Source organism: Palaemon carinicauda, chromosome 11 (assembly GCF_036898095.1).
Source record: "Palaemon carinicauda isolate YSFRI2023 chromosome 11, ASM3689809v2, whole genome shotgun sequence".
Classification (NCBI taxonomy): domain Eukaryota; kingdom Metazoa; phylum Arthropoda; class Malacostraca; order Decapoda; family Palaemonidae; genus Palaemon; species Palaemon carinicauda.
Genome location: NC_090735.1, coordinates 107705904 through 107723403, shown reverse-complemented (window position 1 = coordinate 107723403; position 17500 = coordinate 107705904). Strand labels below are relative to the sequence as shown.

The following is a 17500-nucleotide window of genomic DNA, read 5'->3' as shown; positions in this document are numbered from 1 at the left end:
TGTAGACCATGTATTCAAATATGATATTTTATTACTACCTCTTTGCTGTTATTGTTCTTCTATCTTTTCTCCATCCGCCCCTGAATTATCAAGGTCATTAGGTTTCCCATCCCATCGGCCTTCGTATTTATAAAGAAAATATATTTATAGCTGAGTCAATGTTGCTTTTTCGTCTCAAGGCTGACATTAATTAGTGGGCCTATTCCCCGTGCGAAGTTTTTCACGAGACAGCCCAGCCCCACTGAGGAGCTTAAATAGAGCTTATGGAACGTCATCTTTAAACATCAAAGTACACATAGGGCCTTCCCTGTGAGTGTGTGCATGTGCGTTTACGTGTGTGTGCGCTTAGGGTCTGGCGAACCGGCGTTCTTACGTCTCTGCAGATATGACACCTTTAAGACTTGAATTTATTGCAAGACTTGAATTTATTGCAGGAAATGCGCGAACCATGAGGTTGTTAGTTGGGAAATGCATTATCGTTAATAACCAAAAGAGATAAGCATTGAGTATTAGCTATTGAGACAAGAGTAACCAAAAGAGATTAACATTATCAATTACATATTGGGAAAAGAATGATCATGGAAGGTCAATCTTATCAGTTAGATATTGAGAAAAATATAACCAAAGGGAATTAAAATTAACAATTATATATTGAGAGAAGACAGCCAAAGGAGATAAGTATTAGCAATTAGGTATTTAGAGATGAATTTAGAAATATAACGAAAAGAAATAAGCATTATCCTTTATCCTTTGAGACAAATATTAAGTTTGCGTACTTCTAAGACGCTTGAAAAATATGCGTAAGCGAGAGTCGTTGCTGAGTAAACGTAATTATTGTATTAAATAAAGTGAAGTCTTTTAGGTATTAGTATCGATTAGCACTTTGTTTGTTTCGGATTAGAACAAGGATACGTATAACTTTGACATTTGATAATAATAAGCAGCGTATGATTTTTCCCCTTGCATTAATTCATTCAAAATAAAGGCTTATTTACTCAATTTGCGTGCGTGAATTCAACTTACACGAAATTGGGTGAAACTGTCAGATTGGTACACTTATTGCATGTACAGACCATTTTACTAGCACTGGTCAATGTCATTTGATTATCGCAAAAAAAAAAAAAAAAAGTAATTATTATTTTGAAAGAGGGTGGATTTTGCTTTCCATTATTAAACCGCTAATATTAATTTGATACTAATTTTTAATATTATAGGTATTGTATTTGCCATATATTTTAATAGCTTTAAAATTCATAATGGTCTTGTCCTTTTCATTTTCTAAAATAAACAAAAATAAAAGACAACACACTGCAGCGTGCAGTGTTACTGAAGTGAGTTATATATTTATCCCTGCTCTGTGAATGAGGTCAGTTTATTTTACGACAAGCACTATTTAGAAATTATGAAACAAGTAAATGCATTTACTAATTTTGAGTTCAAAAATTATTTAATCCCGAAATTGCTTAATGACTTTTTCCAATTAAATGTACATTTGTAGTGTATCAGAGATAAAATATAAAAAGCTATTTCCCGGGTTTATAACTGGGAATAGTTTATCAAAATCTTCTTTCCGTGATATTTTGTGCGAAGGGGTAATTGGGTGGTAATCAGATATGTCAGTTACATGTGAAAACAAAAATAAATGATAGAATAATGGACGAAAGAGTTCTTTGAAAAGAACAGGGTTCAACTTTAAAGAAACCAAGAAGGAGAAAGTCATCAAACCTGTCAGTCAAAAGATCTCTACCCTTGACATAAGAAACAAGTAAAGAGACAACCTGATGGATATTGAGTGGTCGACTGAGGTCAGAGATCATCTTTCAACCCATTAGAACAAAGACGAAAGTAATAGCTGTAGGTCGAAGGGAAAGCCAGTCTACTAATATGGAAAGAAATGGGCTTGGGGAAGGCGCTGGAAGGATAGTGATTACTGAGTTAACACTATATTTGATATAAACTTACTCAGAAAAGGAAAACTGAAATGATATCTCACTTTTCAAGGGCTAGATATCAGAGAGAGATATGGGGTCCTCACAGCTTATAGCCTATACTACAGCAGAAGAAAACCTTCCACGGCCGAAGTAAATCTCGTTGATTTTCTAGATCTGATTCAGCAGTTTGATTGATGCACTTTCATTAACTGTAGCAATTAGGCAATTTTTTTATTGGACAAATGAGCTTTTATTTCATCACCGTTTAAATAAATTGAAAACACTTTGGAAGACTTTAATAATCCAAGCTAAACCAATTGTTTCTTGAAGGCGCAGAACATTAAAAAATCCAGATATCCAAAATGAGAATTATAAGTGAGATGGAAGAAAAGGAAACCTGATTAAATGAAGGTAGTTTCTCTCTCTCTCTCTCTCTCTCTCTCTCTCTCTCTCTCTCTCTCTCTCTCTCTCTCTCTCTCTCTCTCTCTCTCTCTCTCTCGTTGAAATTGATTTATTAGTCTTTTACAGGCATTTCCTTTACATCAATAACTAACAGAAAAAAATGTATTTTCGTCTTTCTTCTAAAAGTTTATGTAAAACTCATTTGATTAGATATGTTAGATAAATCTATTTTAAGTGTTTTTATCTTATTCTGACTTTACATATATTTTGTAAGCCATGATTTTAACTGCCATTATGTGACGTTTCCATCACAAAAACTCTGTTGATGTTGATGGAAACCCGGGAAACCCGAGCCTCTATATCTTGAGTAGGACTGCATGGGCTTGGGTTGTGGTGGCCTGGTGGTAGCGTCCTTGCCTGGTGATTACCAGACTGGGGTTCGAGTCCCGCTCAAACTCGATAGTTCCTTTGGTCGCTGCAACCTTACCATTCTTGTGAGCTAAGGATGAGGTTTTTGGGGGAGCCTACAGGTCTATCTGCTGAGTCATCAGCAGCCATTGTCTGGCTCTACTTGGTCCTAGCTTGGATGGCGAGTGGGCTTGGGCGCATTGTCTTGCTTGATAGGGTAATGTTACTGTCTCTTCTCTCTGCCATTCACGAGTGGCATTTAAACTTGTAAACACAAGTGATATAAAAGGATTTAGGATAAGGTCGTTATTTTACGACTGAGCTGAGGCTTTAAAGTCAATGACTGTTTCCCCATGGATTAAATGTATCATCAATGGTATTTGTATATCTGAGTTTCTTATTAGATTTGATCAATGATATCCGAAGGCAATTTATTCTATGCAGATTAGAATACGTATTGTCACAATCTCCGAGATTAGATTAGATTTCTTGTTGCTAAGATATCCAATTTCGAATAGATTTTATTTGTATCTTTGAGATTAGAATAAGTTTTACTGATTTACACCAGACCGGATTAAATTATGTGAACAGATTTGATATCCGGTATGCATTCATCAATGTGTCCGAAAAATGAGATTTGTTGGTAATAGGATATTTGGAAATAACTTTGCTCATATAAGTTTATCTCTTTATTATTATTATTATTATTATTATTATTATTATTATTATTATTATTATTATTATTATTAGCCAAGCCTTCAACCCTAGTTCTAACAAGGAAAAATAGATCAGTGAGGAATGTAAATAATGAAGTAAATGAAATACCTGAGAGGTGAATAATTAGTATAGAATATCGTAAGATCAGTAAATCTAACACTGTATCTTCCATCAGCTATTCAATTTGCATCCTCTTGCGTCATTTATGCACAGTTAAATTTCATAATCTTGATCCCAGACCATGACCTTTGACTTTCTACTTATTCCCTTATTCATTTAGTTATAACGATACATTAGTTAATCATTTCCGAATACATGTAGATTATGGCCCCCGCGCATTAATTTTTACTTCTTCTATACCAATATCTCTAACTAAACCTTTCCCAACTCCTTCCTGAGCTCTTCTATTCATCCGGACTTCCTGCTGTACCTCTTTTTCTCCAACTGAACGACGGGAGCCAGTGGGCTCCCTTGGGGAGGATGCCTCCTCCCCTCCGTCACCTTCTTCCTTTTCCATTGACAAAATTGAGGCAGGGACGCTTCTAAAGAGAAGGAAAGCAAAGTTGCTAATTATCCTTAACGCACATCATATCCCAAACCAACTACAGATGAAAGTTACAGATCATTCCTCCATAAGGGGCAGGCAATCTGAAATAATAACAACAACGTGCATTAATTACGTTTAATTTTCTTCTTTCCGATCTCTCTTCATATCTAATCAGAGAGAGAGAGAGAGAGAGAGAGAGAGAGAGAGAGAGAGAGAGAGAGATAAATCAGTGAATTCTACTACATCGGTATGCTGATCTAATTACTCCTCTTGTTACAGCTGTGGTTTTTATGCACCTTTGGAAATTGCCTGAACGCGCTAATTACATTTTCAGTAGTCCAGGTGCATTTTTTAAATTGCCCTAGGTCTAAATATAGACCTCGAGTCAGTCTGAGGCCGATTGTGTTATGTGTAACGTTATCACGTCATTTTCATTATTGCCGTAGTGGCGAAGTTTATTCTTGATTTGCTTCTGGGAGGGACTGTCGGTCCCAGTTATTTCATTCCAGAAATGATTACCTTAACGTTTAAAGTTTAAGCACAGTGGTATTTTTGGTATTTTAATGTAAACACACACTCACACACACACACACACACATATATATATATATATATATATATATATATATATATATATATATATATATATATATGTGTGTGTGTGTGTGTGTATATACACACTGTATATATATATATATATATATATATATATATATATATATATGTGTGTGTGTGTGTGTGTATATATACATACTGTATATATATATATATATATATATATATATATATATATATATATATATATATATATATATATACAGTATGTATATATATATATATATATATATATATATATATATATATATATATATATTTATATATATATATATATATATATATATATATATATATATATATATATATATATATATATATATATATTTACGTGTATATATATGTATAAATATATATATATATATATATATATATATAATATATATATATATATATATTGCATTTGTTCTTTTTGTGTTTATTTTACGTAGATTTTGAAGTCAACTCTAAGTCTCTCTCTCTCTCTCTCTCTCTCTCTCTCTCTCTCTCTCTCTCTCTCTCTCTCTCTCTGCATATTAAGATAATCCAATTTCACCGCAGTAATGACCCTCATTAAGGAATGTCAAAAACTTTACTTCCTCAGGTTGGGTGAAGAAGGCGGCGGAGGTGCTTGGTGCCCCCCGGTCCACTGTGAACAGCCACCAGGGCGAGTGGCTTGAAGTGGACTTGGGGAGGCCACGCCTCGTAACGGGTGTCGCCACTCAGGGCCGTCACGCCAAGGGCCAAGGCGTGGAGTACACTCCTGCTTATACCCTCAGCTATTGGCGTCCTGGAATGAACTCCTTCACCTACTACGCTGCTCATCCTGATGCTGGCAACAAAGTGAGTACGCTTATCTCTGATTTGATGTATCTAATATAATTAAAAAATGAAGTCCATCAATTGAACAATATTACGAAGGCAAAACTGTATTATAATATTTACATATATATGTATAAGTATTTTGTATTAGATCAAAGAGACATTTGATGTAAAAAAAAAAAAAAAAAAAAAAGTTTATGTTTGGTGTTTTCAGAGGAAACAAACACCATTTTATACAAGTTTTCTCCCTTTATAGTTTTGAACATCAATAACATAAAACATGACTGGGGATTGGCATGTATTTTGTTTGATCATTCAAGTAGATGGATTTCTAAACCACTGTTTACATTAAGCATTCGGTTTCCGTCAGTTTCTGCTATTGAGAAGTCCTTACACACAAGAACAAAGATGTGAGCCTGAGGTTGTATACCTTTCCAGGTCGTTAGGCCTATGTGAAAATTACCACAGATTTCTTCTCTTTAACTTTCAAAATGTAATTTCAAGCCTTGGTGCGCCATTCTTCTCAAGTAAAGATGCGATGTTGCGGTCATACATAAAATATACGAAACTTTCATGCATAAGTTACTGCTTGGTTTTTAATTATAAATGTAAAAAGGAATCTGTAGCCCTATATTCGTTATTTCATATTTTAATTTAAAAAGGAACAGATGTCTGGGATGAAAAATTCATGGAGATTCATATTTCTGTTTTACATTGAAAATTTTCCCATAATTAATTTTGTGTAGTGGCGACAGTCGGCTCAACGAATGTTTTCAGATTTTGGGGAGGTTACGAAGAAGGAAAAAAATCATGTGGGGCTCTTTTATTATCATCATTTATTTAGCGCAAAGCAATTGTTGTATTGATACTATGTTATGATAAAGATAATAAGATAGTCGTGATCTCCGTTTTTTTTTTTTTTTTTTTTTTTTTTTTTTTTTTTTTTTTTTTTTTTGCCACTTGAACTGCAAGTGTTGTTGTTGGTTTCTTTTTGCACTATCCTAAATTACCAAATTTTCGATGATATACTGTAAAGTAATTTGGTGTCATCAGCACCAAAACTTTACATACTTACCTTTTTCCACATCAGCAAAACTTTATTAATTTTAGACAGAAAATCCTTTAGAACTTTTAATATAATTACGAAATTTATCTATTTATGAGTTTGTTCATGAATTAGTTAATTAATTTATGTATTTATCCAATTATTTATGGTATTTGGGATTACATACCGTTAAATGTAAATAAAGGGAATAGAACGAAAAAGATACTAATATGTTTGTGATAATCACATCAAGATTTATTCTAATAAGTCCCCACAGAAAGACCTCTTGAACTAATCTGTCTGGAAAAGCATCTGTGAGATAATAAATACATTGATATAAAGAGGAATGACACATTTGTTTTATCGTGAACATATCCTTACATGCATGCATACATATAAATTGATTAATAGATAGATATTCTTAGGTAATATGGTTTTTTGAAAAATAAATAAATTTTGTTGCTTCCCAAGGATTTGTTCTTTCATCTTCAGTATTTCTTATCAGGAAGTTCATCTTTAATATGTACCCTTTCTCAGTAAGTCTTCTCATCTAATAATTCTTTCTGATTTCGGTATGAACATGAATTTTTGTTCACGTTCAATCAATCAATCAATCAATCAAGAGAGAGAGAGAGAGAGAGAGAGAGAGAGAGAGAGAGAGAGAGAGAGAGAGAGAGAGAGAGAGAGAGAGAGATGTGTCCTACTGGAGGGCAGAGTAAATGGTGAGAAAATGTTTTCCTGAACTTATAAACAAAGCAAGGCAACACTCTCAATGAAGAGTGAAATAACTTTCGCATCACTGTTCTAAATCATAAATAATTATATGAATTGTAATGTCTAAAAGTGAACTTATATTTTTCAAGATTGTTGCTCATTAATAATTTTCTAAATAATTTACGTATTTTTTTTTTTCTAATTACTAATAATATTTAATTCGGTGAGCATAGATAGTAGGCAAGCAACTTCGTCCCCAAGATCATTAATTAGGAAAAAAAATAAGTTGAATGTAGGTGATTTTAAATCTCAGTTTAGAATTTATTATATTTTTCCTTATGATTGTTTTACTTTACGCTACAAATTGTTTGTTAATGCAAATTAAGTAAAGAATAACAGCAAATAAAATTGCTATAGAAAATAAAGCTTGTTGCTTTTTATACATCAGAGAACTTTAATATTTTCTCGTCCATAAATATACTGTATCTATTGTAAAAATGGGATGTCTGTTATTGTGCTTTTATTTTGAAAGTAAACACGATGCATAGTTAATATTATGCACTGGATGTTTTTGATGTGTAAAATCGTCTGTGCAAATCGTTTTAGCTTGAAGGTAAAGTGCAAAGTTCAAGCTTCAGTGCTTTGCGAAACAACTTCCCATAACGCTTTCCATATATGTAAATGGAGTTTTAAAAGCAATACTCTCTCTCTCTCTCTCTCTCTCTCTCTCTCTCTCTCTCTCTCTCTCTCTCTCTCTCCTCTCTCTCTCTCTCTCTCTCTCTCTGTCAGACATACATTCACTTTACTCTTAAAAACTAATATGGCCTAATTTACTTTATGAACCCAACTGCAGAGGTAGAGTAAAATAGTAACAATGCACTTACATTGAAATCATATATATATATATATATATATATATATATATATATATATATATATATATATATATATATATATATATATATATATATGATTGCTATATTTTACTGTTTTGGTTTTTTATTCTGACACTACTTCAACAGCCAATTTAGCAATAATCTATATTTATCTATCTATATATTTATCTATCTATCTATCTATATATATATATATATATATATATATATATATATATGTGTGTGTGTGTGTCTGTGTATAGATAGATAAGTATAAAAAAGATGAATGTAGTGGACTGCCACAAAAAGACAAAGAAATTAACTATCTTTCGCCTTAGAGTTTATTACATTATTATTCAAGCTGGAAATGTCTTAATAGAAACAAAAGATTTTACGCGCTAATATTTCGCTCTCCGTGTGCCATAAAACGTTTATTCATGCAATATATATATATATATATATATATATATATATATATATATATATATGTATATATATATATATATATATATATATATATATATATATATATATATACAGTATATATACGTATCACTTATATATACACAAGTGTATATACTCGTATCTATATGTGTGCTTGTGTATATAAATAAATCTATGAATATATACATAAAGCATGTATGTATTAATTTGCTCTATATATAAAAAGTACATGATAGCTGTCTGATTAATCTGTGCTAATTGCATGTGTGTATGAATATTTCTATTTCGCTTCATTCAATTTCATTCCATTTTCAAATCAACTCTTTTATTTTTAAAGTTAAATTCTACTCATGGCAGGCTCTTTGAACCTAAGCTCATGACATGGACATTAATTTCCCCTTGTATGCCTTTCACCGTATTGGAATTTAGACCTGCAAATCGGAATTGAAATTGGAATTAACTTATCGCTTGGTGATTTGATGACGTTGAGTGTGTTCATTTTATGGCTGCAGTGTAAACGTAGCTTTACTCTTTTTATTCTTTAAATAGTCTATTTTTTTCCTTCCTGTAAATTAGTTTTTCCAAGTAGTGAACATAATGGTACAGATAATGAAAATCAGTGTTTTGAATCTCGACATCCCGGATGCCCTTTACTTCAGTGGGAAAACAAACATCGTTGACCTCTTCTTGGTTCGTTTCAGATCTTATTTCATTCTTGTAGTACTTCACTTCTTGACTCTTGCGTCTTCCACTTCTCCTTAATTAACAAATATTAGCCATCCAATTTGCAAATATAAATATATATATATATATATATATATATATATATATATATATATATTATATACATATATATATATATATAAATTTCATATATATATATATATATATTTATATATATATACTGTATATGTATATGTATGTGTGTGTGTTTGTAATCGTAATTATGGTCGTAACTCTCCTGTCAGAAATGAAGTCAATATTTAATGATTTTTGCAAGTATGCCGTAATTATATTCTATCAAGTACGCAATGCTCATCTCTCTTTTATGTATAAGACATGTGATCATTGACCGCGAAATTTGATACTCGTAGGCCATATCTATTATACATATAATATATACAGTATATATATGTATATATATATATATATATATATATATACATACATATATATGTGTATATATATATATATATATATATATATATGTATGTATATATATATATATATATATATATATATATATATATATATATAGTATATAATGTACAAGTTAGTAACTGTATGTTCTTATGTAGGTATGCATGCATGTATAAACATATTAGTAAACATATTTCTAGTTATAAATAGGTGTGAGTAAGCCCATGTATCCGCTTGTGCATTAGAGGTGCATTTTACGACAGTAATATATCATATAAAAAACAAAAATATGGAAAAAAAACTTCGAGATTTTCTGGGACCAAAAACTTCCCGCTTTCCATATGAAATATGTCTTGCGATACTGAATCTTTTTTTTTTTCTTCTTCTTTTGCTGAATGTTTTCAGGATAAGAGAAGGCTGGTTATAAAAGTTTTCGTCAACGACCTCAAAGACTTCTCCTTTAAAAGGCTCCCTCTCGCTTTGGCCCTAAGATTTTTGTTGATGTTTTTCATTTCGGAGAGGCCTTAATACCAGTGACGCGAAAAACTTCTTAGATTATGCGCATTTGAGAAGAGATTATGCCAAGTTTTTACTTGGCTTCAAATGTTATGATACAGAATCTCTCTCTCTCTCTCTCTCTCTCTCTCTCTCTCTCTCTCTCTCTCTCTCTCTCACACCACAATTTTACCTTGATTCTCTTATTATTATTATTATCATTATTATTATTATTATTATTATTATTATTATTATTATCATTATTAATATTATTATTATTATTGTTACTTGCTAAGCTACACCCCTAGTTGGATAAGCAGGATGCTATAAGCCCAGGGGCTCCATCAGGGAAAGTAGCCCAGTTAGGAAATGAAACAAGGAAAAATAAAATATTTTAGTAACAGTAACAACATTAAAATAAATATTTCCTATATAAACTAATAAATCTTTAACAAAACATGAGGAAGAGAAATAAGATAGAATAGTGTGCCCGGGTGTACCCTTAAGCAAGAGAAATCTAATCCAAGACAGTGGAAGACCATGGTACAGAGGCTATGTCGCTACCAAAGATTAGAAAACAATACTTTGATTTTTGTGTCCTCCTGAAAGACCTGCTTACCATAGCTAAAGAAATTCTTATACCCTTACCAAGAAAGTGGTTACTGAACAATTACATTACATTAGTTAATCCCTCGGCTGAAGAAAAATTGTTTGGTAATCTCAGTGTTGTCAGGTGTATTAGAGCAGAGGTGTATGTGTGGGCAAAATGAAAATGACCGTAACCAGAGAGAAAAATCCAATGTAATGCGTCTGGCCAGCCAAAGTGCCCCATATAGTATTTAAAAGCAAGTCCATGGCTTCTGAGAGAGAGAGAGAGAGAGAGAGAGAGAGAGAGAGAGAGAGAGAGAGGGGGGGGGGGGATAGGAACCCAGTTGTCCACATAACACAGATATTTTATTTGACAAGAAAGACCCGAACAACGTAGTGAACGTGATCAAGGTAGACTCGAGTCACTGTTTGGCCAACGAAGTGATTGAAAAACTTCAGTATAGAGCCTGGTGTTTCCTCATCATGATGGGTGCCCTGAGTGTAAGATTTGATTGAGAAAGAGAACACGGAGGAAGAATTGGCTGTCGCATTTCCCACAAGAGTAGGGAGAGTAGACAGTGAGAAGCACATTGCATAATTAAGCCCAAACTTTCGTAGATAAGGTAAGGTGCCTCTATTCATTCATATCTTATAGATGTTATGTCATCTGAAACGTTAACGCGATGCAAGAAGAGTTAGTTCGTAGAATTATATATAAATTTCAAGTTTAGATTGGAAGCTATTGTAATTCAATATTTAAAATGTTAAATGAAGAATTACATTTTTATTAGAATAGAGATTGTAATAGAGCCACAGGCTCCAAGTAACCAACTAGGTTGCGACTAAATCCTAAAAGATTTGTTAAGATCCTGGCAACAAACTCCCACTGAAAATCCCCTGTAGGAGGAAAAATTGTAAACTGGATACATTGATGAGGGCACCTGCTTTTATATACATTTATTTATAATAAACTTTATTAGAGTGATACTAAGTAATGAATAAGCATAAAAGTAACAATTGATTATGGTATTACTAGACATATTAGTAGACATATCTTGGTTCTAATAATTTGAAACTATATGTAACTACCCTCGTGAGAGTAAAGATTAATAAAACTATTAAATCATAAAATGACAGTTATTTATTGAAACGTGCGATAAAACCTAAAACGTGAACTCATTACGAAGGACATTTTGCAGCAATATGTTCACTTACCAAACGCATTTTTAAGAAATTTGCCATGACACATGAATTGTTGCAGTTAGTTTAACAGGTCTCTCTTGCAGGCACTTATTGTCTATATACAGCACGATTCATCGCTTTCTACAGTACTAGATTTGCTTGGAAATATGAAGCACCCTCCCCCCCCAAAAAAAAAAATGGTTGCAGTTAGTTGTAATCCTTTTACATAGGGTTTTTTTTTTTTTTTTTTTTTTACTCCAGAGATACACGGAATGAGCACAACTCTGCAGTCACAGTCTAGAACAGCTACATATTATCCAGTTCTTATACTTGTTGTTTATTTCATATTGATTGTCAAATACACACTACTGCAATACTAGTCAAGGACCTCCTGAAAATCCGCCACCCCAAACTTTATCTCCGAAAGATCCGCCACTCCAAGCGAGACTTGGGTGGCGGATGTTCAGGTGATCCGTATATTTTATTGTATAAATATTTTTAGGTTTTAGATTGAAAATGTTGACTGGACGCACCGAAACGTATCTGAAATAAAATTATCAGCATCATGAGAAGTTTTTATATTCGTAATACACACACACACACACACACACACACACACACACACATATATATATATATATATATATATATATATATATATATATATATATATATATATATATATACATATATATATATATATATATATATATATATATATATATATATATATATATATATCCCTTTCTGAGTAGGGATACCTTTTACGGAGCGAAAGGGTTTGACCAACAAACTTGTTTTAGCCAGGGGCACCACACTAGGTTGGCTTGCTGTGACCGATCAGACGAAAATCTGCCACGTTCGCCAATCCGCAGTGGCCATCGCGGTCATGAAAATTGGCTAAACCACAAATATGAATTGACCTTTCTGTGGCCTTTGTCCTGAAATGACTGCCTTTGTTGTATATATATATATATATATATATATATATATATATATATATATATATATATATATATATATATACATATATACTGTATATGTATATATATATATATATATATACATATATATATATATATATATATATATATACACAGTATATATATGTATATATATATATATATATATATATATATATATATATATATATATATATATATATATATATATATATATATAGTAACTGGTATTAAGAGAGTCTGGGTCATAAGGCAGACCTGTGATTTGAATTAAAGAAAGGAACTAGTATTCCAAAGAATAGAAAATAAAAGCGAAAAAAAAGAAAGTGTTCCCTTTTCAGTCGAGACAAATGTGGTCCTAATGGGAAGGAAATAGAAGGCGAGTCTAGCGACTGCCATCGGCAACAAAGGTGAACTGCGAGCAGTTGTCGTTTTAAGGCTGGTGGGGTAGGGGGCTAGTGTAGGGGTGTCTGGGCTTGGAAGGGGAATTGGTTGGGGAGTGAGGTTTTAGATGGTGGGGGGATTAGTAATGGAGTGTCCATGTTAAAGTCCTCTGTCCCCCTACAGTCTCTTTTATTTCCTTAGTGCCCCCTTTAGATTTTTTTCTTTGCTCCCACTTTCCTTCGGATGGAAACTTGTTTCGCTCCGGACTTCTATTCTAGGTTGACTTTTCTTGTGTAATTTGAAAACGCCAAGGTCCCTTTTCGCTAGAATTTTCTCCCAACATAAATCGTTGAAATATGTATTTTATGTAAACATTTATGTTCGAATATATATATATATATATATATATATATATATATATATATATATATATATATACATATATATATATATATATATATATATATATATATATATATATATATATATATATATATATGTGTGTGTGTGTGTGTGTGTGTGTGTGTGTGTGTGTAGATCTGTACATGCGTGTGTAACAAATCACTCCTGATTTATTTATTTGTATCCCCGCGTTACTGATTTATGTAAACAAACTCGAAATTATTGCTTTCTCAAATATAGCATAAATTGAGAATCAAATCAATGAAAGCTGACCATGAAATCTACGCAAAGAAACTCTTATAAACATGCTTAACAGCTTGGCTCTTGACAATGACAAGAGTGATAGTATTTTCTACGTAGCTTGGAAAATTAGGATTACATGGGGACAGCAAGCTTTAGCTTGTCAGTTAGTGAGTTTGAGTTAAGATTAAAGTTGTAAAGTACAAAATTAAATAGTGTCAGGAAAATATAAGATAAAAATGCTGATTGGCCGACGTACTGTATAGCCACAGATGTTACCCGAAGCTGTGAAGCATTTGTGAATTGAAGACCCCAGTCTCAGGGATTTAGGGGATCGATCCTACCCTGAGGCTCATGGTGGGGATATCAGGTATGAACCTTCCAGTCAACGTATCTTGGAGAGGAAATGCGATGCTATAGTCCTCCAAACATTGTAGGATCGCTAGTGTGCGTCGACGAAGGAATTTATGCATCGTCAAACGTCTCATTTTAATGATACTTGCCTGAACTTCATTGAAAAAAATAATTATAAGTTTACATTTTTCATTAATCCCCCCCCCTACTAAACATTTTAACTAGAATCCTAATTTATTTTCATATAAACAAAGAGATGTGGTGCCGGTTTGTTCAGCCATGCCAAATCTCAGTTTTTATGGGTGTAGAGTATTATTCCTCCAAGGTGACAAGGAGATATAGCCCCAATTCAACCTACTTAACCTCCTAGAGTCAGTGAGGCCAGGGGTCAGCCTTATGACCCAAACAGTTAGTTGAAAGGATCAAACGACAATAGAGCTCAAGATATTTTGAAAAATGGTTTGCTATAAAATAATATTTTCCTTCTACAAGATGAACGATTGACTTAATATATGTAGAAGTAACTAATGCAATATCGTTAACAATGAATATTTTAAATGTATTAATCCCATTATATTCAGAATTATTTTCATCCAAAAGTAAAGGAGTGAAAGGAAATTAAAAGAAATCAAAATATTCTTTGGAAAGTGGACAGTAAATGAGATCTTCGGCAAAAGAATAAACAGTTTAATGTAGAGGGAAAAAGAGCGTTCAAGATGCGTTGATTACGCGAGTAACCTATTTTCTTCTCCAAGGTTTACCTTTATTTAGAATACTTACAGGAAGGGGCGTTTGTTCATACTGTTTGTTAGGCAACCAAATTGTATGCCTTTTAGGCATTTTATTTATATTATTGCATTGTACTGCATATACTTAAGTATGCCTTTCTTTTCCATAATAAAGATTAATACTAGATCATGTTCAGGAAATTTTATTCAAACTCGATCTTCCTAGTCTGGCGGTTGAATAAATAGAACTTCAAACACGTTGCAAATGCTTGAAAAAGGTTGACAAGTTACAGAATTCTGAAGAATTTTTTTATTGGATTTTAAAATTCCCCCCATTAAGTATTTTAGTTATTTTTATGAGACATTTCTTCAGCAAACTCCCAGTTTCATCGTTAATATAGGAAAAGCCTATTTTAACGTTATATTACTTCACATAGTTTATTCGTTATTTCTTTATTTGTGTCCTTTCTCCTGGATTGGCTAGTAATATACAATACAGGATTAAAGACACGCTTTGCCAATTATCTAAAGGAATTTCTTAAAATTTAAGTCTACTTACATTTATAAAGTAAACTTGGATAGTTAGATTTATTATCTATTTGCAATTTCAAATGAATAAACATTTTATTGTTGTACAAATAATGAAGTCTGGTGACGAAAATAAAGAAAGGCACTCACATTTTACTTTTGTTAATTTTGCTTCATTGTAATAACAAATTTTAGAAAACTTTTGGCCCAAAATATTTTTACCAAAAGCTTTTCTTCTTATATAATTAATTTTATAATTTATTTCTTGGCAAAATATGCCTGTAAATTTTCTAACTGCTGTGATCTCTCTCAGAAGGTAGACTGACAATTCAAACATTTTCAATTTTGCAATGGGCATAGTTTTAAGGAACTTATATCATTTTCATACCACCAATGACCTTACCTAAAAGATTTTTAAGACTTACCAAAAGTTTCTCGTATAAAGTAACATTTTAGTTACAAAACCATTAGAACAGTATATGATCAACAAGGTACACTAATTCCAACACTTGAATTAAATGGAACGAAATAACAATCAAGTTTATATAAAAGACTTTTATATATTTATAAAATATATACAATTTTCTACAAAATCAGGTACATGTATAATAAATTCTGAAATATGTAACTATTCCTTATAATAATAATCTTGCACTTGCGTTAGTCGTCACCAATTCACGAAATATTTGCTTGCCACTGCCTACTTCTTTGCTGGCTTTTTGGCAGCAGCTTTCTTTGCTGCTGGTTTCTTGGCAGCGGCCTTCTTGGCAGCAGGCTTCTTAGCAGCGGGTTTCTTAGCAGCAGGCTTCTTTGCTGCTTTCTTGGCAGCAGGCTTTTTAGCAGCCTTCTTGGCAGCTGGTTTCTTTGCTGCCTTCTTAGCAGCGGGCTTTTTGGCAGCCTTCTTGGCAGCTGGTTTCTTGGCGACTTTCTTTGGTTTAGCAGCGACATCGGCGAGTTTGAATGAGCCAGAGGCACCGGCACCTTTCACTTGCTTGAGAGCACCAGACGTCACGCCTTTCTTGAGAGCCAACCTGACGCGGACAGCTGCCTTCTTTTCGTCGCCAACCTTGTTGTTAGCGATGACGTGTTTCAGGATACCTTGACGGGAGGAGCCCTTGCGATCCTTCAAAGCCTTGATAGCGGCGGCAATCATAACAGAGTAGGCAGGGTGGGCTGGCTTCTTGGCAGGGGCTTTCTTCGCTGCCTTCTTGGCAGGAGCAGCGGCAGCAGGGGCTTCAGCGTCAGCCATGGCGAATGAAAGGAGCGAGAACGCGTCGTCAAATGTAGTAAACTCGGGAACGGCTCAGAGCGGTGTGGTAAACACAATTCTGTGACGCGAGCTATACTAACGAGTGCGGACGGATAAGTAGTGTAGTAAACAGTTCCTCCGTTTTCGTTCAAAGTTGCTTCGTCTCGCCAACTGTTTGTGTTTGACATAATACTTTCTTCAATTTTTTGCGAAACCCACGTTGCTCTTTTTTTGTTCTTCTTAACACAGATTTAATATATATACATTAGGCTTTCTGTTTCATAATGTGAAAGAGGACAAGGCTCATATGAATTTGAAAGAAATGCTTAAAGAGAAGGAAAAGTACAATCCTAAACTCGGTATGTTATTATGAAAATGATTTTATTATCTATATTTAGCACATACGGGTAGAAACCAGATCTTCATATGAAATATTGATCTTATATCTTTATGTTAATCATAATATTTACAAGTAAATTTCGTTTTGCTATTCATAATATAAGTTTGATTTTGAGACAACAAACACAAACTACCCCGCTCTTCTCGCATCCATCGCGTTCCTGAGAAATGTTTTCTGTCATTATTGTTTAATAAAGAGCATAAGAGGCCTTTTTAAGGTTTCAGAATGATCTATATGAAGTATCTTAATACATTAAAGGTTATTCCTAAAGTAACAGTCAACTGGTAAGCAAGAAAACACTGAAATTAACAAGAAAAATAGGAATGCCTTTTATGCAGCAGTAACCAGT

General features: G+C 32.9%; 2 protein-coding genes across 2 annotated transcripts in view; one reads left to right on the top strand and one right to left on the bottom strand.

Annotated features, from left to right (window-relative positions):
• LOC137650115 (discoidin domain-containing receptor tyrosine kinase B-like) overlaps positions 1–17500 on the top strand; it is a 436271-nt gene that overhangs the window by 125817 nt on the left and 292954 nt on the right. The window contains 2 exon segments of the mRNA XM_068383246.1: positions 5204–5237; positions 5239–5442. Coding sequence (XP_068239347.1) covers positions 5204–5237; positions 5239–5442 — 238 coding nt within the window.
• LOC137649747 (histone H1-delta-like) lies at positions 15970–16814 on the bottom strand. The gene has a single exon (XM_068382695.1). The coding sequence runs from the start codon at positions 16749–16751 to the stop codon at positions 16203–16205; it is 549 nt and encodes a 182-aa protein (XP_068238796.1). The 5' UTR covers positions 16752–16814; the 3' UTR covers positions 15970–16202.